At 43.1% G+C, this 27803-nt stretch overlaps 2 protein-coding genes across 3 annotated transcripts; one reads left to right on the forward strand and one right to left on the reverse strand.

Annotated features, from left to right (window-relative positions):
- The first annotated feature begins 120 nt into the window (after positions 1-120).
- LOC106574430 (acyl-CoA-binding protein) lies at positions 121-12846 on the forward strand. The gene is made up of 4 exons (XM_014150316.3): positions 121-237; positions 853-970; positions 12045-12107; positions 12209-12846. The coding sequence occupies exons 1-4, from the start codon at positions 229-231 to the stop codon at positions 12280-12282; spliced, it is 264 nt and encodes an 87-aa protein (XP_014005791.1). The 5' UTR covers positions 121-228; the 3' UTR covers positions 12283-12846.
- Positions 12714-27698, reverse strand: LOC106574429 (secretin receptor). Of its 2 annotated transcripts, none has more exons than XM_082962859.1 (13): positions 27443-27698; positions 25203-25302; positions 24321-24416; positions 23318-23415; positions 23042-23151; positions 22713-22845; positions 19767-19920; positions 19537-19597; positions 19367-19436; positions 14087-14178; positions 13794-13834; positions 13574-13615; positions 12714-13424 (listed from the first exon to the last, which is right to left on the reverse strand). In XM_082962859.1, the coding sequence occupies exons 1-13, from the start codon at positions 27506-27508 to the stop codon at positions 13234-13236; spliced, it is 1254 nt and encodes a 417-aa protein (XP_082818985.1). In that variant the 5' UTR covers positions 27509-27698; the 3' UTR covers positions 12714-13233. The 2 variants fall into 2 exon arrangements, with proteins under 2 accessions (XP_082818985.1, XP_014005787.1); XM_014150312.3 differs by having other exon boundaries at positions 13696-13834.
- Between the last annotated feature and the right edge of the window lie 105 nt (positions 27699-27803).

The following is a 27803-nucleotide window of genomic DNA, read 5'->3' on the forward strand; positions in this document are numbered from 1 at the left end:
GTATTTAATTGCCACTCACTATCCTTACTGACCTGGAGATTGACTGTGGACACATGCTGTCCTCTTGTGGTAGCTATAGGCTATTGCATTTGTCACCTCCCTATTTCTTCCGCATTTCCAATGGAATTTGAGATGCCACCACCTACTCAAAGGTGAAAGATAAGACGAATCGCGGAAGTGAGCATTTTCACATGCAAGGAGTAGCTGGGTCTTTTTCTGGGGAACAACATGTCTATGGTAAGCAGAAATGTAGTTATTTTTTATTTTATTTGGGCAGTATCTAACCCAAAGTCATCTGTCAAAATGTTACTGATACCTTCCAGGTGTTAATACTTGAATCTACTGTGCATTTCTTTAAAAAACATTTTTTGTTGCAGTTTATCTGTTATGAAGCTACTGCATTTAGCTTAGTGTAGGTATTAATTTTCACTGTGTGGCACATAGGCTTGACTTTGTCATAGTGAGATTTTTTTTTGTGTTAAGGTACTCATCCTATTTTCAGTCGGATACAAATATTGTTAACACATGGCACAATGTGATGTGCAAGTATTTTCTTTGACATAAGCTAAGTTATTATATACATATTGTCTGTATATATGGATTTTTGTATATATTTTTTTACCTTCTGGGTACCAGAAGTCCTCACAAGGATTGTAAAACAAGGACAATTTTAACAAGTGGGAACATTTTGTCGGTCCCCACAACAACAAAAAATGCTATGTTAGGTTTAGGGTTTGGGGTTAGGGTTATGGTTAGGTTTAGGGAAAATAGGATTTTGGATGGGAATCAATTCTTTGGTCCCCACAAAGATAGCAATACAAAACAATGTATTTTTTGTATTTTTTTCTAAAGGCTGAATTTGAAAAGGCTGCCGATGAGGTGAGGAGGCTGACGGTACAACCTAGCTACGCTGAACTAGCAGTAGTATATGGTTTGTACAAGCAGGCGACACTTGGCAACGTCAACACAAGTGAGTCATTCTGTTCAACCTGTTCTACAGGCTGCACCTCAAAGCCAAATCCCTGATTATTGCCTAATCTTTCTGGTACCACTTTAAGCATCAAGATATAATTACATAAAGTGCATTCGGAAAGTATTCAGACCCCTTGACTTTTTCCACATTTTGTTACGTTAGCCTTGTCCTAAAATGGATTAAATAAAACATTTTCCGTATTCATCAACCTGGCTAAGGCTTTCGACTCTGACTTAGAATATGTGGACAACTACAAATACCTAGGTGTCTGGTTAGACTGTAAACTCTCCTTCCAGACTCACATTAAACATCTCCAATCCAAAATTAAATCTAGAATCGGCTTCCTATTTCGCAACAAAGCATCCTCCACTCGTGCTGCCAAACATACCCTCGTAAAACTGACCATCCTACCGATCCTCGACTTTGGCGATGTCATTTACAAAATAGCCTCCAACACTCTACTCAACAAATTGGATGCAGTCTATCACAGTGCCATCCGTTTTGTCACCAAAGCCTCATATACTTCCCACCACTGCGACCTGTATGCTCTTGTTGGCTGGCCCTCGCTTCATACTCGTCGCCAAACCCACCGGCTCCAGGTCATCTACAAGTCTCTGCTAGGTAAAGCCCCGCCTTATCTCAGCTCACTTGTCATCATAGCAGCACCCACCTGTAGCATGCGCTCCAATAGGTATATCTCACTGGTCACCCCCAAAGCCAATTCTTCCTTTGGCCGCCTCTCCTTCCAGTTCTCTTCTGCCAATGACTGGAACAAACTGCAAAAATCTCTGAAGCTGGAGACTCTTACCTCCCTCACTAGCTTTAAGCACCAGCTGTCAGAGCAGCTCACAGATCACTGCACCTGTACATAGCACATCTGTAAATAGCCCATCCAATCTACCTCATCCCCATACTGTATCTATGTATTTATCTTGCTCCTTTGCACCCCAGTATCTCAACTTGCACATTCATCTTTGCACATCCTACCACTCCTGTGTTTAATTGCTATATTGTAATTACTTTGCCACCATGGCCTATTTATTGCCTTACCTCTCTTATCCTACCTCATTTGTACATGCTGTATATAGATTTTTCTACTGTATTATTGATTGTATGTTTGTTTATTCCATGTGTTACTCTGTGTTGTTGTATGTGTCGAACTGCTTTGCTTTATCTTGGCCAGGTCGCAGTTGCAAATGAGAACTTGTTCTCAACTAGCCTACCTGGTTAAATAAAGGTGAAATATATATATATTTTTTAATCAATCTAGACACACTACCCCATAATGACAAAGCAAAAACAGGTTTTTAGAAATTGTTGCAAATGTATATATATAAAAAAAAAGTTATTTACATAAGTATTCAGACCCTTTCATCCTCTGTGGGGACAAACCCGACTCAATCGTTCCGCCCTCATCTTCCAGACTTGTCTCCGTGCTGTTTGTTGCTACTTCGCTATCTGCCAAAATGTTTGGTTTTTACTTTTAATACATTTACCAATTTTTCATTTTTTTCCTCGCTCATCAGCAGTCTCACAACTCAATCGCTGGTTGAAAACTGTTTTCTGCCCCTCCCAAAAGATAGAATTTGTAGATAACTGTCCCTCTTTCTGGGACTCACCCACAAACAGGTCCAAGCCTGGCCTGCTGAGGAGTGACGGACTCCATCCTAGCTGGAGGGGTGCTCTCATCTTATCCCTCAACTTAGACAGGGCTCTAACTCCTCTAGCTCCACAATGAGTTGGGTGCAGGCAGCCAGCTTAGTGGAGTCGGCCTCTAGCACAGTCAGTGTAGTCAGCTCAGCTATCCCCATTAAGACCGTGCCTGTGCCTCGACCTAGGTTGAGCAAAACAAAACATGGCGGTGTTCACCTTAGCAATCTCACTGGAATAAAGACCTCCTCCATTCCTGTCATTATCGAAAGAGATTGTGAGATCTCACATCTCAAAATAGGGCAACTTAATGTTAGATACCTCACTTCCAAGGCAGTCAGTCAATGAACTAATCACTTGTCATAATCTTGATGTCCATGGCCTGACTAAAACATGGCTCAAGCCTAATGAGTTTACTGTTTTAAATGAGGCCTCTCCTCCTGGTTACACAAGTGACTATATCCCCTGCTCATCCCTCAAAGGTGGAGGTGTTGCTAACATTTATGAGAGCAAATTTCAATTCACAACAACAACAAAAATGACGGCGTTTTCATCTTTTGAGCTTCGAGTCATGAAATCTATGCAGCCTACTCAATCACTTTTTATAGCTACTGTTTACAGGCCTCCTGGGCCGTATACAGCATTCCTCACTGAGGTCCCTGAATTCCTATCGGACCTTGTAGTCATGGCAGACAATATTCAAATTTTTGGTGACTTTAATATTTACGCGGAAAAGTCCACAGACCCAGTCCAAAAGGCTTTTGAAGCCATCATCGACTCAGTGGATTTTGTCCAACATGTCTCCGGACCTACTCATTGCCACAGAAATACCCTGGATCTAGTTTTGTCCCGTGGGTAAATATTGTTGATCTAAATGTTTTTCCTCATAATCCTGGACTATCGGACCACCATTTTATTACGTTTGCAATCGCAACAAATAATCTGCTCAGACCCCAACCAAGGATCATCAAAAGCTGTGATATAAATTCTCGGACAACGCGAAGATTCCTAGATGCCCTTCGATTCCCTCCACCTACCCAAGGTTTACAAAAATCGGTTAACCACCTAACTGAAGATCTTAATTTAACCTTGCTTAATACCCTAGATGCAGTCGCACCCCTAACAACAAAAAACATTTGTCACAAGAAATTTGCTCCCTTGTATACAGAAAATACCCGAGCCCTGAAGCAAGCTTCCAGAAAGTTGAAATGGAAATGGCGCTCCACCAAACTGGAAGGCTTCCAACTAGCTTGGAAAGACCGTACCGTGCAATATCAAAGAGCCCTCACTGCTACTCGATCATGCTATGTTTCCAACCTAATTGAGGAGAATAAGAACAATCCCCCCCAAAAATGTGATACTGTTGCAAAGCTAACTAAAAAGCAACATTCAACAAGAGAGGATAGCTTTCACTTCAGCAGTGATAAATTCATGAACTTCTTCGATGAAAAGATCATGATCATTAGAAAGCAAATTACGGACTCCACTTTGAATCTGCGTATTTCTCCAAAGCTCAGTTGTCCTGAGTTTGCACAGAACTGCCAGGACCTAGGATCAATGGAGACAATAGTCATGGCCTCTAAACCTTCCAGCTGCTTACTGGACCCTATTCCAACTAAACACTGAAAGAGCTACTTCCTGTGCTTGGCCCTCCTATGTTGAACATAATAAATGGCTCCCTATCAACTGGATGTGTACCAAACTCACTAAAAGTGATGGAAATAAAGCTTTTCTTGAAAAAGCCAAACCGTGACCCAGAATATGTAAATAACGATCTGCCTATATCGAATCTCCCATTCCTCCAAAAAAATGTTTGGGAAAAAGCTGTTGCACAGCAACTCACTGCCTTCCTGAAGAAAAATGATGTATACGAATTGCTTCAGTCTGGTTTTAGACCCCATCATAGCACTGAGACTGCACTCGTGAAGGTGGTCAATTTCCTTTTTTAATAGTGTTAGACCAAAGCTCTGCATCTGTCCCCATGCTCATAGACTTTAGTGCTGCTTTTGACACCATTGATCACCAGATTCTTTTGGAGAGATTAGAAACCCTAATTGGTCTACACGGACAAGTTCTTGCCTGGTTTGGATCTTATCTGTCGGATAGATATCAGTTTGTCTCTGTGGATGGTTTGTCCTCTGACAAATCAATTGTAAGTTTCAGGGTTCCTCAAGGTAAAATTTTAGGATCACTATTGTTTTCACTATATATTTTACCTCTTGGTTGTGTCTTTCAGAAACACAATGTCAACTTTCACTGCTATGTGGACGACACACAGCTGTCCATTTTGATGAAACATGGTGAATTCCCAAAATTGCCTACCCTGGAAGCCTGTTTTAGACATAAGGAAGTGGAGGGTGGGATATTTTGTACTTTTAATTCAGACAAAACAGATGCTAGTTCTAGGTCCCAAGAAATAGATCTGCTGTTGGATCTGACAATTATTCTTGAAGGTTGTAAAGTCGTCACAAATAAAACTGTGAAGGACCTCGGCATTACTCTGGATCTCTCTTTTGACGAACATATCAATAATATTTCAAGGACAGCTTTTTTCTATCTCCGTAACATTGCAAAAATCTAACTTTTTGTCCAAAACTGATGCAGAAAAGCTAATCCATGCTTTTGTCACTTCTAGATTATTCTACTGCAATACTCTACTCTCCGGCTACCTGGATAAAGCACTAAATAAACTTCAGTTAGTTCTAAACACGGCTGCTAGAATCCTGATTGGAAACAAAAAATGCGATCATATTACTCCAGTGTTAGCCTCTCTACATTGGCTTCCTGTTAAGGCTAGGTTTGATTTCAAGGTTTTACTGCTAATCTACAAAGCATTTCATGGGCTTGCTCCTACCTATCTCTCCGATTTGGTCTTGCCATACATACGTACGCTACAGTCACAAGACACTGGCCTCCTTATTGTCCCTAGAATTTCTAAGCAAACAGCTGGAGGCAGGGCTTTCTCCTATAGAGCACCATTTTTATGGATTGATCTGCTTATTCATGTGAGAGACGCATTCTCGACCTTGAAGTCCTTACTGAAGACTCATCTCTTCAGTAGGTCCTATGATTGAGTTTAGTCTGGCCCAGGGGTGTGAAGGTGAACGGCAAGGCACTGGATCGACGAACTGCCCTTGCTGTTTCTGACTGGCCGGCTCCCCCTTCTCCACTGCGATTCTCTGCCTCTGACCCTATTGCTATTCCATGCTGTCCCTAGGAGGGGTGCGTCACTTGAGTGGGTTGAGTCACAGACGTGATCTTCCGGTCCGGTTTTGCGCCCCCCTCGGGCTCGTGCGGTGGAGGAGATCTTCGTGGGCTATACTCAGCCTTGTCTCAGGGTAGTAAGTTGGTGGTCTGTTGATATTCCTCTAGTGGTGTGGGGGCTGTGCTTTCTCAAAGGGAGTGGGGTTATATCCTGCCTGGTTGACCCGGTCCGGGGATATCGTTGGACGGGGCCACAGTGTTCCCCGACCCACCCCTGTCTCAGTCTCCATTATCTATGCTGCAATAGTCTATGTGCCGGTGGGCTAGGATCAGTCTGTTATATCTGGTGTAATTCTCCTGTTTTATCTGGTGTCCTGTGTGACTTTTAAGTATGCTCTCTCTAATTCTCTCTCTCGCCCTCTCTCCCCTCCTGGAGGACCTGAGCCCTAGGATCTTACCTCAGGACAACCTGTCCTGATGACTCCTGGCTGTCCCCAGTTCACCTGGTCATTCTGCGGCTCAAGTTTCAACTGTTCTGCTTGTGGCTATGGAACTCTGACCTGTTCACCGGACGTGCTACCTTGTCCCGTAACTGCTGTTTTCGACTCTCTCTCTACCGCATCTGCTGTCTCGACCTCTGAGTGCTTGACAATGAAAAGCCAACTGACATTTACTCCTGAGGTACTGACCTACAACTAATGTGATTATTATTTGACCTTGCTGGTCATCTATGAACATCTTGAAGAACAATCTGGCCTTAAATGGCCGTGTACACTTATAATCTCCACCCGGCACAGCCAGAAGAGGACTGCCCCGGAGAAGGGCCTTGGTAAGGGAGGTGACCAAGAACTCGATGGTCACTCTGAATGAGCTCCAGAGTTCCTCTCTGGAGATTGGCGAACCTTCCAGAAGGACAACCATCTCTGCAGCACTCCACCAATCAGGTCTTTATGGTAGAGTGGCCAGATGGAAGCCACTTCTCAGTAAAAGGCACATGACAGCCCGCTTGGAGTTTACCAAAAAGCACCTAAAGGACTCAGACCATGAGAAACAAGATTCTCTGTTATGATGAAACCAAGATTGAACTCCTTGGCCTGAATGCCAAGCGTCACATCTGGAGGAAACCTGACAGCATTTCTACGGTGAAGTATGGTGGTGGCAGCATCATACTGTGGGGATGTTTTTCAGCGTTAAGGACTGGGAGACTAGTCACGATCGAGGGAAAGATAAACGGAGCAAAGTACAGAGAGATCCTTTCTCCCGAGTGCTCAGGACCTCAGACTGGGGCGAAGGTTCACCTTCCAACAGAACAAAGACTCTAAGCACACAGCCAAGACATCGCAGGAGTGGCTTCGGAAAGTCTCTGAATGTCCTTGAGTGGCCCATCCAAGCCCCGACTTGAACCTAACATCTCTGGAGAGACCTGAAAATAGCTGTGCAGCAACACTCCCCATCCAATCTGACAGAGCTTGAGAGGATCTGCAGAGAAGAATGGCAGAAACTCCCTAAATACAGGTGTGCCATCTTGTAGCGTCATACCCAAGAAGACTTGAAGCTGTAATCACTGCCAAAGATGCTTCAACAAAGTACTGAGTAAAGGGTCTGAATACTTATGTAAATGTAATATTTCTGTTTTTTTTATATACATTTGAAAGAATTTCTAAAGCTGATTTTGCTTCGTCATTCGTGCTGTGTGTAGATTGTTGAGGAAAAGCAACAATTGAATCCATTTAAGAATACGTCTGTAATGTAACAAAATGTCAAGGGTTCTGAATACTTTCTGAATACACTGTACTTACAACTTGTGGCCAGGAGTTTTGGGGCACTTTGAGGCACTATGCTTTTACCGATATTTCCAGCATTGTCCACTAGTGCTGCTGCAGATAGGAAATCTTCTCCAATTGACACAAGCTTTCTCCACTTAATCAATCTATGTCTGTTTGGCGCGGGGATCGCTTAAGCCAAGGGAGGTGTAGCTCTGTGAATCTTAATCGCACAAAGCCTATTATTTGGCAGGGAATACTATTTGTACTCCTCACTTTTCTCAAACTTATCCTCTCCAACGGACTTGAAGTTGTAGCTAAATTGTTTTAATTAAGGGCAGTTAAATGGGAGAGTCATTGAAACCAACCATGAAAGTATAATGAAGTGTATTCGGGGAGAAGCCCCGACAAGGACTCGAACCCGGATCCAGAGACTGTCAAGCCAACACCTTAACTGTACGCTCTTGGCGTAACGGTTCATGTGTTGGCTTGACATTCACAGGTTCAAGTCTCGGTTGGGGCTACCCCCGAAGTTTGCTACAACGTATAGCACTTTTATGGTTGGTTTCATTGACTCTCCCTTAAACTGCCCCTAATTGACAACTTTGGAGTCCGTTGGGGACGATCAGTTTGAGCAAAGTGAGGTTTAGAGTCACTGATCTACAAACAGTATTCCCTGCCAAATAATAGATTTTGTGCGATTTAAGATCAGCAGAGCTACGCATCCCCTGGCTTAGGCAATGCCCCTGCCAAACACACACATGTGGAGACAGCTTGTGTCAATTACAGAATATTTCCTAGGATTTCCTACCTGCAGCAGAGCTAGTGGATGATGCAGTAAATACCAATAAAAGTAGTGCCTCAGTGCCCCAAAACCTCTGACTCTACTTATAAGCAGGTATCAGCCTTTTAAAGTGTCTTATTACAAGGCTTATAATTATGTCTCGATGTACATTTCTCAAGAGTTATGAAATGTATTGACATATCAATTGTTTAGCTGCCTTTTTGTCTGTGAGTAAACAGGTTTAAAAACATTCAGGGATTGACATGAAGGGTTGCCCTATTTCCTGCGGCAAGTGACCTGAACAGTTGCACCAGTTGAGCATGCTGAGGTTGCCCCATTGGGCAGGTTATTTAAGACTTGAAAACAACCAAATTGCAAAGAATTCCTGTAAGCCTGAAACTGATCTTTGTGAAAGACAGACAATGTATGGCAGTCGGGCAAGTTGAGCCTGCTCTGAGAATGTATTTACTATATGGCACTTCTGCATGTAAATATACTGAAAAAAAAATGCTACATATAAAGTGTTGGTCCCATGTTTCATGAGCAGAAATAAAAGATCCCGGAAAAATGCACAAAAAGCTTACTTCTCCCAAATGTTGGGCACAAATTTGTTTACATCCCTGTTAGTGAGCATTTCTCCTTTGCCCAGATAATCCATCCACCTTACAGGTGTGGCATATCAAGAAGCTGATTAAACAGCATAATCGTTACATAGGTGCACCTTGTGCTGGGAACAAAAGACCACTCTAAAATGTGCAGTTTTGTCCCTCAAGTTTTTACTGAATGTGCAATTGGCAAGATGACTGCAGGAATGTACACCAGAGATGTTGCCAGAGAATTTAATCTGCATTTCTCTATCATAAGCCGTCTCCAAGGTCATTTTAGAGAATTTGGTAGTACTTCCAACTGGCATAAAAACCGCATACCACGTGTAACCACGCCAGCCCAGGACCTCCACATCTTGCTTCTTCACAAGCAGGATGGTCTGAGATAAGCCACCAGGACAGCTGATGAAACTGGGTTTGCACAACCAAAGAATTTCTGCACAAACTGTTAGAAACCATCTCAGGGAAGCTCATCTGTGTGCCAGTCGTCCTCACCAGGGTCTTGACCCAACTGTAGTTTGACGTTGTAACCGACTTCAGTAGGCAAATGCTCACCTTTGAGGGAGACTGGAGAAGTGTGCTCTTCACGTATGAATCCCGGTTTCAACTGTACCGGGCAGATGGCAGACAGCATGTGTGGGTGAGCGATTTGCTGATGTCAACATTGTGAATAGAGTGCCCCATTGTGGCAGTGGGGTTACGGTATGGGCAGGCATAAGCTACGGACAACGAACACAATTGTATTTTATCGATGGCAATTTGAATGTAGATGTACCGTGACGATATCCTGAGCCCCATTGTCGTACCATTTGTCCGCCGTCATCGCCTCATGTTTCATCATAATAATGCACGGCCCCATGTCGCAAGGATCTGTACACAATTCCTGGAAGCTGAAAATGTCCCAGTTCTTCCATGACCTGCATACTCACCAGACACGTCACCCATTGAGCATGTTTGGGAAGCTCTGAATGGATGTGTACGACATAATACAGCAACTTCGCACAGCCATTGAAGGCAAGTCGGACAACATTCCACAATCAACTGCCTGATCAACTCTATGGCAAGATGTGTCGGGCTGCATGAGGCAAATGGTGGTCACACCAGATACTGACTGGTTTTCTGATCCACGCCCCTACTTTTTCTTTTAAGGTATATGTAACCAACAGATGCATATCTGTATTCCCAGTCATGTGAAATCCATAGATTAGGGCCTAATGAATTTATTTTCAATTTAATGATTTTCTTACATGAACTATACAGTGGGGGAAAAAAGTATTTAGTCAGCCACCAATTGTGCAAGTTCTCCCACTTAAAAAGATGAGAGAGGCCTGTAATTTTCATCATAGGTACACGTCAGCTATGACAGACAAAATGAGAAAACAAAATCCAGATAATCACATTGTAGGATTTTTAATGAATTTATTTGCAAATTATGGTGGAAAATAAGTATTTGGTCACCTACAAACAAGCAAGATTTCTGGCTCTCACAGACCTGTAACTTCTTCTTTAAGAGGCTCCTCTGTCCTCCACTCGTTACCTGTATTAATGGCACCTGTTTGAACTTGTTATCAGTATAAAAGACACCTGTCCACAACCTCAAACAGTCACACTCCAAACTCCACTATGGCCAAGACCAAAGAGCTGTCAAAGGACACCAGAAACAAAATTGTAGACCTGCACCAGGCTGGGAAGACTGAATCTGTAATAGGTAAGCAGCTTGGTTTGAAGAAATCAACTGTGGGAGCAATTATTAGGAAATGGAAGACATACAAGACCACTGATAATCTCCCTCGATCTGGGGCTCCACGCAAGATCTCACCCCGTGGGGTCAAAATTATCACAAGAACGGTGAGCAGAAATCCCAGAACCACACGGGGGGACCTAGTGAATGACCTGGGACCAAAGTAACAAAGCCTACCATCAGTAACACACTACGCCGCCAGGGACTCAAATCCTGCAGTGCCAGACGTGTCCCCCTGCTTAAGCCAGTACATGTCCAGGCCCGTCTGAAGTTTGCTAGAGAGCATTTGGATGATCCAGAAGAGGATTGGGAGAATGTCATATGGTCAGATGAAACCAAAATAGAACTTTTTGGTAAAAACTCAACTCGTCGTGTTTGGAGGACAAAGGATGCTGAGTTGCATCCAAAGAACACCATACCTACTGTGAAGCATGGGGGTGGAAACATCATGCTTTGTGGCTGTTTTTCTGCAAAGGGACCAGGACGACTTATCCATGTAAAGGAAAGAATAAATGGGGCCATGTATCGTGAGATTTTGAGTGAAAACCTCCTTCCATCAGCAAGGGCATTGAAGATGAAACATGGCTGGGTCTTTCAGCATGACAATGATCCCAAACACACCGCCCGGGCAACAAAGGAGTGGCTTCGTAAGAAGCATTTCAAGGTCCTGGAGTGGCCTAGCCAGTCTCCAGATCTCAACCCCATAGAAAATCTTTGGAGGGAGTTGAAAGTCAGTGTTGCCCAGCGACAGCCCCAAAACATCACTGCTCTAGAGGAGATCTGCATAGGGGAATGGGCCAAAATACCAGCAACAGTGTGTGAAAACCTTGTGAAGACTTACAGAAAACATTTGACCTGTGTCATTGCCAACAAAGGGTATATAACAAAGTATTGAGATAGACTTTTGTTATTGACCAAATACTTATTTTCCACCATAATTTGCAAATAAATTCATTAAAAATCCTACAACGTGATTTTCTGGATTTTTTTTTCTCATTTTGTCTGTCATCGTTGAAGTGTACCTATGATGAAAATTACAGGCCTCTCTCGTCTTTTTAAGTGGGAGAACTTGCACAATTGGTGGCTGACTAAATACTTTTTCCCCCCACTGTAAGTCAGTAAATTCTTAGAAATTGTTGCTTTTTACTATTCAGTGCATCTTATTTTTACATTAACAATCAAGTGATCATAATCTTCGGGTAACCAAAAAAAGACTCCCGGCTTGTCCGATGGGCAAGTGTCTTTCAGACTGCCAATACCTGCCAGTTAAAGCAATATTTTTGGTTGTAAGAGTAACTTTAAGATGTATGCGTTGTGTCCACAGAGCGTCCGGGAATATTTGACTTCCAAGGAAAATCTAAATGGGATGGTTGGAAAGCACAGGAAGGTAAGTATTTTGGACAATGTATTATTCTGCTTTTGCACTCTCTCTGTTTTCAATGTAACACAAATCTTCAATGTGTCCTGTTTCTATTTTCAATCCAATAGGAAAGTCCAAAGAAGATGCCATAAAAGAATATATTGCCTTTGTGGAAGAAATGAAAGCAAAGTACCCAATGTAGAGGTTATCTTAAAGACATTAGTGCACATTTTTCTTAGAAGAACCATTTTATAATTAAGCAATAAGGCCCACGGGGGTGTGGTATATGGCCTCCACTTTGCGTCGTGCCTAAGAACATTCTTTAGCCGTGGTATATTGGCCATATACCACAAATCCCAGAGGTCCCTTATTGCTATTATAAACTGGCTACCAATGTAATTAGAACAGTACAAATAAATGTGTTGTCATACCCGTGGTGTATAAGGTCTGATATACCATGGCTGTCAGCCAATCAGCATTCAGGACTCGAACCACCCAGTTTATAATAAGTTACAATGAACAAGACGAGGGACCAAATCTGACATTTACATGGGTAAAGTGTCAAGAGACAACCAAGATCACAGTTTTAGACCACTCACCAGCAATTTGTTGTTATCCTGTTGAAAAAGTGCAGCCCTTGATCTTAGTATTTATTTCAGAAAATGTCAAATTTTTGGAAAATACAGTACATTGGTGCTAAAGAACAGTAAATGATGTTTCTTAAAAGATCTGTCTTCAAAGTATAATAAAAAGTGAGAATTTTCAATCATGTTGATAAATTCTCTGGACAAAAGGCTGGTCATAACCAGACCTCTTTCCAGGATTTCTCTTTCACATGTTGATGATGAAGATCTGAGTCCTACTTCCGCTTTTTGAATATGTTCCTATTTCTTAGGATTTCCACTGAACCCAAATGTCTTAGATCTTCAGGCCTAGTCCACTGTCCATAGTCCTAGAAATGTTGCTTGAGCTTGAGGGAATGGCACAAAATCACAGTACAGTGCTGTTTCCCATGCCATGTCCAAGTCTTCAAGAGTGGCCAAGTGATTCTGTGGACCATTCCTCAAGTTCAAGAAAGTTTCAGAACTTAAGTTAATTTGATGTCTTGAGAGAGTCATCTATATAAGCGTTTTTAACCGGTATGTCTAGGAGATCACCAGTGATTTGGTGGGTTGAGAGGGGGGTCAAAGGTCATGCCAGGCTGGCCGGTCCGGAACAGGGAAGCAAGGAGACCTGGGTAAGGGGAGAGACGCTTTGGCTCATGGAACCATGCTGTCTGGGCTCCCCGTGTAGATGCTGCTTCAGCCTCCACCTGCGCCATCTCCTCTGTACCTCGTACTGTACCTGTGTGTGGAGGTTTGGAGGGGATGGGGATGGAGATAGTGTATCATCGAGCACTAGTTAATCAGGGCTGCTGCGTAATATTAGCAATAGCACTTATACCACTTATTTCAACTTACATAATAGTTTTGAGAAATGGGACAAAAACCTACCTCCCCATTTAGAAAACAGTAAAGAACAGCAACTCCAAAGCCCTGGAAAGGAAGAAAGGGGAATTTAGACATCAAATAGTATTCCCGCAAAGTAAAAAAAGAAAAGTCAAAGTCAAAATTACCTGTGTTGATGCAAGAGCCAGCTCAACAAAGGTCCATATTTTGTAAGTTAAACCACTGACTTTGATGGGTAAGAAGGCAAAGAGGATGTAATACAAACCAAAGAGGGTCACCAAAAGAAAAGTCGATTTGGTAAGTCTCCTGAAAATATCCAAGGAAAATATGCAATTTTACAATACACAAAAGACATGAATCAATACTGTACACATGTTTTGAGAGATTCCATTAGTTTGCCGTTGTGCTGGTCTTTCAGGATTGACAGGGCAACGCTTACAGAAAGTTAGCACAGGTACTGTAACACTCGTAAGCAATTAAGTTATTATTTTAGCCTGCAGAATAAACATCCTTGAAATCCTTTGGTATTAGTACAGTATGGTCATGTTGACAACTCACTTGTATTGGCTGAATTCATTTCCATGCATGTCTGGCATCCGCAGTTTCCCCACCAGAATTCTTATGATACTCAGAAAAAATACCAAATTAATCTGCAATGAAATGGCAACGAATGATTACCATAGGGAGTGAAACTAATATTTACATGATCAGTTACATACAATTAGTTTTTTATGTCACCTACACCGGATACAATGGGTGGAGACTAACAGTGAAAATGCTTGCTTACGAGCCTTTTCCAACAATGCAGTAAAATATATATATATATATATATAAAAAATACAAGAATGAAGCTACAGTGCATTTGGAAAGTATTCAGAACGCTTGACTTTTTCTTTTACGTTTCACGCCTTAGAAAAATTGATTAAATAGATTCCCCCCCCCCCCCCCCCCCCCTCATCAATCACCCCATAATGACAAAGCAAAAACAGGTTTTTAGAAATGTTTACAAATGTATAAAAAAAATTCACTGATCACATTTACGTAAGTATTCAGACCCTTTACTCAGTACTTTGAAGCACCTTTGGCAGTGATTACAGCCTCGAGTCTTCTAGGGTATGACGCTACAAGCTTGGCACACCTATATTTGGGGAGTTTCTCCCATTCTTCTCTGCAGATACTCCTGCGTTGTCTTGGCTGTGTGATTAAGGTTGTTGTCCTGTTGGATGGTGAACCTTCGCCAATGTCTGAAGTCCTGAGCGCTCTGGAGCAGATTTTCATCAAGGATGTCTCTGTACTTTGCTTCATTCATCATTCCCTCGATCCTGACTAGTCTTCCAGTCGCTGACGCTGAAAACATCCCCACAGCATGATGCTGCCACCACCATGCTTCACCGTAGGAATGGCACGAGGTTTCCTCCAGACGTGACACTTGGCATTCAGGCCAAAGAGTTCAATCTTGTTTCCCATGGTCTGAGAGTCTTTAGGTGCCTTTTGGCAAACTCCAAGCGGACTGTCATGTGCTTAGGAGTGGCTTCCGTCTGGCCACTCTACCATAAAGGCCTGATTGGTGGTGTGCTGCAGAGATGGTTGTCCTTCTGGAAGGTTCTCCCATCTCCACAGAGGAATTCTAGAGCTCTGTCAGAGTGACCAACGGTTTCTTGGCCATCTCCCTGAGCAAGGCCCTTTTCCCCTGATTGCTCAGTTCGACCCTGCGGCCAGCTCTAGGAAGTCTTGGTGGTTCCAAACTTCTTCCATTTCAGAATGATGGAGGCCACTGTGTTCTTGGGGACCTTCAATGCCGCAGAAACTTGTTTGTACCCTTCCCCAGATCTGTGCCTCGACACAACCCTGTCTCGGAGCTCTACGGGCAATTCCTTCGACCTCATTGTGTGTAGATTGATGAGAGAAATGTATTGAATCTATTTTAGAATAAGGCTGTAATGTGGAAAAAGTCAAGGTGTCTGAATAATTTCCGAATGCACTGTAGCAGGGAGTACCAGATCAATGTGCAGGGGTATGAGGCACAGGCAGGGTAAAGTGATTAGGCATCAGGATACGTAATAAATAAAGCACAGAGTAGCAGCATATGATGGTGTATGGTCTTTCTTGTGTACAAAACATTAAGAACTCCTGCTCTTTCCATGACAGACCGACCAGGTGAAAGCTATGATCCCTTATTCATGTCACTTGTTAAATCCACTCCAATCAGTGTAGATGAAGGGGAGGAGACAATGGATTGAGTATGTGTGCTATTCAGAGGGTGAATGGGCAAGACAAAAGATTTAGGTGCCTTTGAATGGGGAGTGGTAGTAGGTGCCAGGTGCACCGGTTTGAATGTGTCAAGAAATGCAAGCTGCAGGGTTTTTCATGCTCAACAGTTTCCTTTGTGTATCAAGAACGCTCCACCACTCAAAGGACATCCAGCTAACTTGACACAACTGTGGGAAGCATTGGAGTCAACGTGGGCCAGCATCCCTGTGGAACGCTTTTGACACCTTGTAGTCCATGCCCACTGGAAAGGAGGACCCAGAGTTACCTCTGCTTCAGAGGGTAAGTTCATTAGAGTTAGCTTCACCTCAGATTGCAGCCCAAATAAATGCTTCACAGATTTCAAGTAACACATACATCTCAACATCAACTGTTCAGAGGAGACTGCATAAATCAGGCCTTCATGGTTGAATTGCTGCAAAGAAACCATTACTAAAGGACACCAATAAGAAGACTTGTTTGGGTCAAGAAACACAAGTAATGGACATCAGACCGGTGGAAATCTGTCCGTTGGTCTGATGAGTCCAAATTTGAGGTTTTTGTTTCCAACTGCCGTGTCTTTGTGAGACTCAGAGTAGGTGAACCGATTATCTCTGCATGTGTAGTTCCCACCATGAAGCATAGAGGAGGTGGTGTGATGGTGCTTTGCTGGTGACACTGTCAGTGATTTATTTAGAATTCAAGTCACACTTAACCAGCATGGCTACCACAGCATTCTGCAGCAATACGCCTCTCATCTGGTTTGGGCTTAGTGGGACTGTCATTTGTTTTTCAACAGGACAATAAGCCAACACACCTCCAAGCTGTGTAAGGGCTATTTGACCAAGGAGAGTGATGGAGTGCTTCATCAGATGACCTGGCCTCCACAATCACCCAAACTCAACCCAATTGAGATGGTTTGGGATGAGTTGGACGACAGAGTAAAGAAAAAGCAGCTAACAAGTGCTCAGCATATGTGGGAACTCCTTTCTAGACTGTTGGAAAAGCATTCCAGGTGAAGCTGGTTGAGAGAATGCCAAGAGTGTGCAAAGCTGTCATCAAGGCAAAGGGTGGCTACTTTGAAGAATCTAAAATATATTTTGATTCGATTTTTTGGTTACTACATGTGTGTTTTCATGTGTGTTTTTGATGTCTTCACTATTATTCTACAATACAGAAAATAGTAAAAAATAAAGAAAAACTAAATGAGTAAACACAGAAAATAGTAAAAATAAAGAACAACTGAATGAGTCAGTGCAAGATAGGGTCAATGCAAATAGTTAATTAAATGGTTACCCGGACTATTTATGGCTATTTAGCCGTCTTATGGCTTGGGGTAGAAGCTGTCTCGGAGCCTGTCGGAGAGATGATGCTCCGGTACCACTTGCCGGACTGTAGTAGAGTGAACAGTGAACTTTGGTGGGTGTCTTTAACAATTTTTCGGGCCTCCCTCTGACACTGCCTGATATGGAGGTCCTGGGGCCGGTGTTGTGCCAAAAATCTCCCCCCTGACAGAACCCCCCCCTTATATTTTCCTTAATTTTGTGGTTAGAGACTAATACTTTCTGTAGCACACATAAGAGTCAAATACTTTCTATAGAACAAACTTCACGTCAGGATAGGCAACCAAAATGAATAATGAATGTATGTGTGTTATATTAAACATAGATGAGGGAATAAAATGTTGGCAAGCAATAAACATTTCAGAACAGCTATGACTGAATTATTATCCTTACACTTTCAAAAACACTCGTCGAATAAGACATGGGAGAGATGACGAATTTTGGCGAAGAGATGTATTTATAGACTCATACAAATCAGTAGCGGATTTAGGTACGGACGACATGAGCAGACGCCCAGGGTGGCATCTTGCCGTGGGCTGCACAGGGCGCCCCCGGGTGCGGGCACTGGAGGGGGGTTCGCCCAGGGCGCCATACAAGCTACAACCGCCTCATACACTTGAATCAAATAGCCAAACCGAAAACTGCAGACAAAAATGCTTTCTGCTACTAAGATCAGTGAAATGTAGTCTAAACTCACAACGGAGTGCAGAGCAGAACAGCAATGAAGAACGCGAAGGTGGGGAGAATTCTGGAAGGGGGGAGATTTTCTGTGTCGGTGGCAGTGGCGCAAGAAAACGTTCATGGTTACAAAAGTATCCATTCGTCAGAAGACAAGGGTTTAGCTGTCCTAAAGCTAAGTACATTTCCAAGAAGAAATCCTAAAACATTATTTTGAAGAATATCATTTCTTCTTAACTTTTTTACAAGAAGAAATCCTAAAACATTATTTTCAAGACCAAGAATCCCATTTCTTCTAAACTTTTTTATTAGGAAGAAACATAGGGAAAACATTTACATTTCCAATAACTTTGAGCAATAGCAACTTTGCTTAACTTTCTTCATAAGTCTATAGTTAAGGAAAAAATGGCAGTTAAGAAGAAATCTCTTCTTAAGGTTTTGTGAATCCGGCCCATGGATGGCAGGGAGCTCGGTCCCAGTATAATAGTAAGCCTTCCGCGCCACCCGCTGTAGCGCTTTGCGGTCTGGGTCGTTGCATTTTCCATACCAAGCGGTCATGCACCCAGTCAAAATGCTCTCTGGTGCAGCTGTAGAACTTTTTGACGATCCGAGGGCCCATGCCAAATCTTTTCGGCCCAAGGGGTAAGAGACATTGTTGTGCTCTCTTCACGACTGTGTGGATGTGTGTTTACACCATGTTAAATTCTTAATGATGTGGACGCCAAGGAACTTGAAACACTCAACCTGCTCCACTACAGCTCCGTCATTGTGGATTGGGATATGCTCTCCCCTCTCTCCTGCAGTCCACGCTCAGCTCCTTGGTCTTACTGACATTGAGGGAGAGGCTGTTGTCCTGGCACCACACTGCCAAGTCTCTTACCTCCTCCTTGTATGCTGTCTCATCACCATCGGTGATCAGGCCTACCACCGTTGTCGTCAGCAAACTGGAGTTGTGGGTGAACTAAGCACACACCCCTGTAGGGCCCCCGTGTTGAGGGTCAGCATGGCGGAGGTGTTGCTGCCTACCCTCACCATCTGGGGCCGGCCTGTCAGGAAGTCCAGGATCCAGGTTCAGTCCAATGGTCCCGAGTTTGGAGGGGAATATGGTGTTGAACGCCGAGCTGTAGTTTATGAACAGCAATCTCACATAGTTATTTCCTCTCTTGTCCAGGTGGGAAAGGGCAGTGTGAAATGCAATTGAGAGCATAATCTGTGGATCTGTTGGGGAAGTATGCTAATTGGAGTGGTTCCAGGTTGTTTGGGATGATGGTGTTGATGTGTGACATGACCAGCCTTCCAACACACTTCATAATTACAGATGTGATGTGCTACAAGGTGATAGTCATTTAGGCAGTTTACCTTGGAGTTCCTGGGAACAGGTACAATGGTGGTCAGCTTGAAACATGTTAGGATTATAATCTGGGACAAGGAGAGGATGAAAATGTCTGTGAAGACACTTGCCAGCTGGTCTGTGCATGCTCTAAGAATGCGCCCTGGTATTCCGTCTTGAACAATCTTGAACAATGCATTGGCCTAATCATTAGTTATCAACAGCGATTGATGCACTTACGATTATGAAGAGCAGGACTGGTAATCTGAGAATCCACCAAACCCAGTCATGTACCCTTGTCTCCCAGCAGCTTGAGGAGAAAGGGAAACATATTCATGTATGTGAACTATGATGATGCAATTGTCATCTGTTTAAAATAGTCTATGACATCCCATTAATCTGTATCTTACCCTTCATCCTCATAGAAGTATTTTGCCAAGCCCCAGGATACAATGACAATCATTGGCAAACCTATGAAGAAAAACAAAAATGGTTTAGTTAAATCCAATCCCTCTCATTTCAGTTAATAGTTCACTATCAAGTCTGTCTCTTAACAGATCGGAATGACTTGACATTGCTAGATGACAATGACATGGTATCAGTAGTTTTGTTGTAATGAAGAGTGGACAGGGGTCCGTACCCCAGCCCAGGATGATGTACCACCAAAGGTGTTTCTTCTTGGAGAAGAAGGAGAGGCTGACCAGGGTGTGGAGGTAGTGTCCCTCCACCAGCAGCCAGCTGTAGTTAGCCATGATGCAGTAGTTGGAGAACATCACCACAAACTTACACACCACCTACAGGATATGATGAGAAAAGATATGTACACTACATGACCAAAAATATGTGGATACCTGCTAGTCAAACATCTTATTCCAAAATCATGGGCATTAATATGGAGTTGCACCCCCCCATTAGTGAGGTCGGGCACTGATGTTGGGCGATTAGGCCAGGCTCGCAGTCAGTGTTCCAATTTATCCCAAAGGTGTTCAATGGGGTTGAGGTCAGAGATCTATGCAGGGCAGTCAAGTTCTTCCACACCGATCTCGACAAACCATTTCTGTATGGTCCTCGCTTGTGCATGGGGGCATTGTCATGCTGAAACAGGAAAGGGCCTTCCCCAAACTGTTGCCACAAAGTTGGAAGTACAGAATCGTCTATAATGTCATTGTATGCTGTAGCGTTAAGATTCCGTTCACTGGAACTAAGGGGCCATGAAAAACAGCCCCAGACCATTATTCCTCCTCTATCAAACTTTACAGTTTGCACTATGCATTGGGGCATGTAGCGTTCTCCTGGCATCCGCCAAACCCAGATTCATCTGTCGGACTGCCAGATGGTGAAGCGTGATTCAGCACTCCAGAGAACACGTTTCCATTGCTCCAGAGTCTAATGGCGGGGGTCTTTACACCACTCCAGTCGACGCTTGGCATTGCGCATGTCAATAGCCGAGCAGTCGCCTGCTCTGCCATTGAAACCCATTTCATGAAGCTCCCGACGAACAGTTGTTGTGCTGACGCTGCTTCCAGAGGCAGTTTGGAACTCAGTAGTGATTGTTGCAACCGAGGACAGACAATTTCTACAGTTGACCGGGGCAGCTCTAGCAGGGCAGAAATTTGACGAACTGACTTCTTGGAAAGGTGGCATCCTATGACAGTGCCACGTTGAAAGTCACAGACCTCTTCAGTAAGGCTATTCTACTGCCAATGTTTCTCTATGGAGATTCCATGGCTGTGTGCTCGATTTTATACACCTGTAAGCAACGGGTGTGGCTGAAATAGCCGAATCCACTCATTTGAAGGGTTGTCCACATACTTTTGTGTGTATATAGGATGGGTATTTTAGTATGTCCATATCATGTTGAAAGATGAACAACCTTTATCAAAACAAATATACTCCTCAAAAAAATAAAGGGAACACTTAAACAACACATCCTAGATCTGAATGAAAGAAATAATCTTATTAAATACTATTTTCTTTACATAGTTGAATGTGCTTACAACAAAATCACACAAAAATAATCAATGGAAATCCAATTTATCAACCCATGGAGGTCTGGATTTGGAGTCACACTCAAAATGAAAGTGGAAAACCACACTACAGGCTGATCCAACTTTGATGTAATGTCCTTTAAACAAGTCAAAATGAGGCTCAGTAGTGTGTGTGGCCTCCACGTGCCTGTATGACCTCCCTACAACGCCTGGGCATGCTCCTGGAGAGGTGGCGGATGGTCTCCTGAGGGATCTCCTCCCAGACCTGGACTAAAGCATCCGCCAACTCCTGGACAGTCTGTGGTGCAACGTGGCGTTGGTGAATGGAGCGAGACATGATGTCCCAGATGTGCTGAATTGGATTCAGGTCTGGGGAATGGGCGGTCCATAGCATCAATGCCTTCCTCTTGCAGGAACTGCTGACACACTCCAGCCACATGAGGTCTAGCATTGTCTTGCATTAGGAGGAACCCAGGGCCAACCGCACCAGCATATGGTCTCACAAGGGGTCTGAGGATCTCATCTCGGTACCTAATGGCAGTCAGGCTACCTCTGGCGAGCACATGGAGGGCTGTGCGGCCCCCCAAAGAAATGCCACCCTACACCATGACTGACCCACCACCAAACCGGTCATGCTGGAGGATGTTGCAGGCAGCAGAACGTTCTCCACGGCGTCTCCAGACTCTGTCACGTCTGTCACGTGCTCAGTGTGAACCTGCTTTCATCTGTGAAGAGCACAGGGCGCCAGTGGCGAATTTGCCAATGTTGGTGTTCTCTGGCAAATGCCAAACGTCCTGCACGGTGTTGGGCTGTAAGCACAACCCCCAGCTGTGGACGTCGGGCCCTAATACCACCCTCATGGAGTCTGTTTCTGACCGTTTGAGCAGACACATGCACATTTGTGGCCTGCTGGAGGTCATTTTGCAGGGCTCTGGCAGTGCTTCTCCTGCTCCTCCTTGCACAAAGGCGGAGGTAGCGGTTCTGCTGCTGGGTTGTTGCCCTCCTACGGCCTCCTCCACGTCTCCTGATGTACTGGCCTGTCTCCTGGTAGCGTCTCCATGCTCTGGACACTACGCTGACAGACACAGCAAACCTTCTTGCCACAGCTCGCATTGATGTGCCATCCTGGATGAGCTGCACTACCTGAGCCACCTGTGTGGGTTGTAGACTCCGTCTCATGCTACCACTAGAGTGAATGCACCGCCAGCATTCAAAAGTGACCAAAACATCAGCCAGGAAGCATAGGAACAGAGAAGTGGTCTGTGGTCCCCACCTGCAGAACCACTCCTTTATTGGGGGTGTCTTGCTAATTGCCTATAATTTCCACCTGTTGTCTATTCCATTTGCACAACAGCATGTGAAATGTATTGTCAATCAGTGTTGCTTCCTAAGTGGACAGTTTGATTTCACAGAAGTGTGATTGACTTGGAGTTACATTGTGTTGTTTAAGTGTTCCCTTTATTTTTTTGAGCAGTGTATTTTCAATAGTTACAAAAGTGAGATATTCCACTTTCACACACTATACTAATTTCTCTACCAATGTGTTCATCCATTCACACATGCATTGACAGTCACTACAAAGTACAGTATATACGTACTGGGTAGTCATCACAGTGGTAGAAGTCTTCATCGGTGAAGAGCACAGAATCTTTGATGAAGATGAAGGTAGCACGCAGGATGAAGGAAATGAAGAGTTGGATGTGGATGTAGTTTCTGGTGCAGTGCAGTTTCCTAGACAACAGGAGAAGTGTAAAAGCAGTTTGAAATGTCCTCCCTGACCAACATGCTTTTGTAGTATGTTTAATCTGCCACTGAGACCCAATATGAAGATACGCATGTTGATGACAGCGTAGTTTATTGGGTACCCGAATGGATTATCATATTTCTTATCATAACAGTTTCTTAGACTTGATTCTCTGTTTCTCACCTAAAGAGACAGAGGATGGTGATGGCGATGGTGAGAGAGATTAGAGAGAGAGCGTAGCCTGCGGTGTACATGGTCTTCACGTAGGGGAAGTACATGTGGGAGTCATGTGACTGGGAGGAAAAATAGGCCTGGGGTAAGAATTGTTTTACATAAATTGTCCATGTATTTTTAAATCAATGCTCAACACTTATGGCTTTCCCTTATTTTTAAGTAATTGTCCTGAATCAAAGACAAAACCAGTAATGTAGCACATACTATAAGTACACATGTACCCACCTCTCCAAGTAAGTGTAAGGTTTCGTTGAAACATGCATGCTCGTAAGGAGGGAATGTGTCCGTCCAGCCCGTGTCTGTGCAGTTCCGGTACACTTTACCTGGAAAATCATACAGCCTCATCAATACTTACTTACTGTACTGTTCAAATAACCTAAGTATGAGATTTTCTAAGACCTACATAGTACGCAGTTTCAATCTCTCAGGTATTTTAGTGCAGGCAGTAGTTATTGCAGGCTTCATTTGTGTTATGTAAGGTTGTCATAAATCACTTCACGATGCCGCTGTTTCCACAAGCAGACCTTTTATGAACTCTATACTACTCCTCTGTCCTTTTAGTCGATCGCCTGTATGAGCATCAATCGACAGTTTATGGTAGAAAGACAAACATTTTTGTATTGAATGGAAACAAATGATTTTGGTGGTGGATCATTAACTAACTAACACACATAACAGCCAGGGGTGGGTTGGGGGTCTAACACACATAACAGCCAGGGGTGGGGTGGGGGTCTAACACACATAACAGCCAGGGGTGGGTTGGGGGTCTAACACACATAACAGCCAAGGGTGGGTTGGGGGTCTAACACACATAACAGCCAGGGGTGGGGTGGGGGTCTAACACACATAACAGCCAGGGGTGGGTTGGGGGGTCTAACACACATAACAGCCAGGGGTGGGTTGGGGGGTCTAACACACATAACAGTCAGGGGTGGGTTGGGGGTCTAACACACATAACAGCCAGGGGTGGGTTGGGGGTCTAACACACATAACAGCCAGGGGTGGGTTGGGGGGTCTAACACACATAACAGCCAGGGGTGGGTTGGGGGGTCTAACACACATAACAGCCAGGGGTGGGTTGGGGTCTAACACACATAACAGCCAGGGGTGGGGGTCTAACACACATAACAGCCAGGGGTGGGTTGGGGGTCTAACTCATCGTAACAGCCAGGGGTGGGGGTCTAACACACACATCGTAACAGCCTGAAATGTGGTGGGGGTTTCTCACCTTCTGATTTGAAGAAATTGGGACAGTTCTGTGATGCAGTTTCCCCTACAAAAGCAGGAGACCAGCAATTCAAGTGGTCCCACATACCCTGGCAGTCTGAATAAGAAAAACAAATCAGGTACTGTTTTCTTTTATCTCTCAAATTATAATCAAAGTGTGTAAATAATTTGTAAAACATTTTTTGGGGGGGCTATCTATACATGTGTTTGGTGGTTTGTTGTCATGCATTATAAGGCAAACAGTACAACGGCAGTCCTTGTTTGGTCATTGTGAATTATTTACATTTTAGTCATTTATACTCTCTTATCCAGAGTGACTTATAAGAGCAATTGGGGTTAAGTGCCTTGCTCAAGGGCACATCAACAGATTTTTCACCTAGTCGGCTCGGGGATTCGAACCAGGAAACTTTTTGGTTACTGGCCCAAGGCTCTTAGGCTACCTGCCGCCCATAGTCCAGTAATAACAAGAGGAGCAAGACAAACAGTTCTGATAATCTGATGAACTGTTCTCACCAACGTGACAGTAATGTTGAACTCAAAGTGGGTAAGTAACTACAACGATAATACTGTATGTTGAGATGTAACCTACTCTATACTGCCACTAGAGGGAAACCTAGTCCACTGTCAAACTGGCCTGGTTCCCAGTGATGCGCTGATGTGTGGCGCTGTTTCAGATTTTGATACCTGTGGGACTGGAAATGATTTTACTCTTATGTTGCATGCATATCATATAATGCCATTAAATAAACAAATTCTAAGAACATTGACTATCATGGAATAGAGAAGGAACATGTTAACCTATATTTGTTTAGCTTAGGAAAAGATGACAAACCATGCTGGGTATGAATTTCTAAGGGGAAAAATACAAACGGTCTCATCTCACCTGGTTGGGGAGTTTTGGACACATTATGCAGTCGCAACTCATGAAGGCACCGCTCCTCCTCTCTAATAAGAATGATGTACGGCTCACAGTCTGCTTGAACCTTTCATAGTTAAAAACAAAAAGAATGGGTGCATGTGTCATCTCCCCATAGCCTACAGTGCCTTCGGAAGGTATTCACACCCCTTGACCTTTTCCACATTTTGTTGTTAGACTGTATTTAGAATGGATTAAATTTAGTTTTTTGGTCACTGGAATTAAGAGGAATTATGTATTTTTTTGTTGTTTTATGTTTACAAATTAATAAAAAGCTGAAATGTCTTGAGTCAATAAGTATTCAACCCCTTTGTTATGGCTAGCCTAAATTAGTTCAGGAGTAAACATTTGTTAACAAGTCGCATAATAAGTTGCATGTTGATTTTTTTTTTTATGACTACCTCATCTCTGTACCCCACACATACAATTATCTGTAAGGTGCCCCAACTCGTCAATTTCAAACACAGATTCAACCACAAAGACCATGGAGGTTTTCCAATGCCTCGCAAAGAAGGGCACCTATTGGTAGATGGGTAAAAATGTTAAAAAGCAGATATTGAATATCCTTTTGAGCATTGCGAAGTTAATTACACTTTGGATGGCGTATCAATACACCCAGTGACTACAAATATACAGGTGTCCTTCCAAACTCAGTTGCTGGAGAGGAAGGAAACCACTCTGGGATTTCGCCATGAGGCCAATGATGACTTTAAAACAGTTAGAGTTTAATGGCTGTGATAGGAGAAAACTGAGGATGGATCATCATTGTAGTTACTCCACAATACTAACTTAATTGACAGAGTGAAAAAAGAGAAGCCTGTACAGAACAAAAATATTCCAAAACATGCATCCTGTTTGCAACAAGGCACTAAAGTAATACTGCAAAGAATTTTGCAAACAATGTACTTTTTGTCCTGAATACAAAGTGTTATGTTTGGGGGAAATTCAACACAACACATGGAGAGTACCACTCCATATTTTCAAGCATAGTGGTGGCTGCATCATGTTATGGGTATGCTTGTAATTGTTGGAATGGGCACAGGCAAAATCCTAGAAGAAAACCTGGTTATGTCTGCTTTCCACCAGACACTGGGAGATTAATTCACCTTTCAGCAGGACAATGACAAACAACATAAGGCCACATCTACACTGGAGTGTTCCTGAGTTGCCGAGTTGCCGAGTTACAGTTTTGATTTAAATCTGCTTTAAAACCTATGGCAAGATCTGAAAATGGTTGTCTAGCAATGATCAACAACCTATTTGACAGAGTTTGAAGAATTCTGAAAATAATAATGTGCAAATGTTTCACAATCCTGCTGTGGAAAACTCTTAGAGAGACATACCCAGATAAGACTCACTGCTGTAGTCTCCACTAAATGTGAAAATAATATAGACTGAGTGTACCAAACATTAGGAACACCTTCCTAATATATATATATATATATATTTTTTTTACAAAATGTTAGATTTTCCCCCCCACTTTTATATTAAAGTATTGTGTACATCGTTGACAATTAAAAAAAAAAAATGTATCCCACTTTGTAACAACACAATTTGGAAAAGGTTAAGTGTGAATATTTTCTGAAGGCACTGAGTGCACAAAACATAAAAATAAGTATTCCTTAGTTTCTAATTTTCTCGAAATCTAAAAACAACCTTCAACCTAGATTCTCTTTCCATTACATAGTAGACTGCCCAGGTATAAGCTATGATCTATTATTGATGTCACCTGTTAAATCCACTTCAACTCAGTATAGATAAAGGTGAGGAGACAGGTTAAAGAATGATTGTGAAGCCTTGAGACATGGATTGTGATATGTGTCAATTCAAATGTGAATGGGAAAGTTAAAATATTTAAGTGCCTTTGAACAGGGTATGGTAGTAGTTTGAGTGTGTCAAGAACTGCAACACTGCTGGGTTTTTCCACGTTCAACAGTTTCCCGTGTGTATTAAGAATGGTCCAACAGACATCCAGCTAACTTGATACAATTGTGGGAAGCATTGGATTCAACATGGGCCAGCATTCCTTTGGAACGCTTTTGACACCTTATAGTCCATGTCCCGACGACCTGAGGCTGTTCTGAGGGCAATAGGGACTGCAACTCAGTATTATGAAGGTGTTCCTAATGTTTTCTTACACTCAGTGTATATGTATGTACCTTTGCCAAACATGCCCAGCTTTTTCAAACACGCGTGTGCATTCTTACCTTCAAGTACATGCCCAGTAGGATTCCAATAATTCCAATGTGCATTTTGTCAGTCACAAGCATCATTTACCAAAAAATTTAACCTAATTATAGACTTGAATAAACTGTAAACTGACTTTCGGTACTAACAGTCTGAAATAATCATCCTATTCAAAGCAGCAAGTCATCAATCAGCATCCACTGGCTTTGTCCAAACCAACCGCATGTGTTCTGTTTGTGCGGTTATTACACCTAACGTTTTTATAATATACTAGTACCAAAGACAATACAGTATGAAGATAGGCAGAAACTGCTTCTCCAATAGAAATCCCCGAAAACGCTTGTAGGCGAAGTCATGGTGATGTTGGCTCGCTAAACTCAT

The sequence above is a fragment of the Salmo salar genome, chromosome 16 (assembly GCF_965601325.2).
Source record: "Salmo salar chromosome 16, fSalSal1, whole genome shotgun sequence".
Taxonomy (NCBI): Eukaryota; Metazoa; Chordata; class Actinopteri; order Salmoniformes; family Salmonidae; genus Salmo; species Salmo salar.

Bases quoted from the DNA above. Each gene is read 5' to 3' on its own strand.
- LOC106574429 (XM_014150312.3), bottom strand. From the start codon at position 27,508: ATGATGCTTGTGACTGACAAAATGCACATTGGAATTATTGGAATCCTA. The intron at 23,416-24,320 runs GTGAGAAACCCC...ATGATTTTCCAG, and splicing joins CAATTTCTTCAAATCAGAAG to GTAAAGTGTACCGGAACTGC. The intron at 14,179-19,366 runs GTAAGTGCATCA...ATTTCATTGCAG, and splicing joins CAGTCCTGCTCTTCATAATC to ATTAATTTGGTATTTTTTCT.
- LOC106574430 (XM_014150316.3), top strand. The intron at 971-12,044 runs GTGAGTCATTCT...TTGTGTCCACAG, and splicing joins ACTTGGCAACGTCAACACAA to AGCGTCCGGGAATATTTGAC. The intron at 12,108-12,208 runs GTAAGTATTTTG...TCAATCCAATAG, and splicing joins TGGTTGGAAAGCACAGGAAG to GAAAGTCCAAAGAAGATGCC.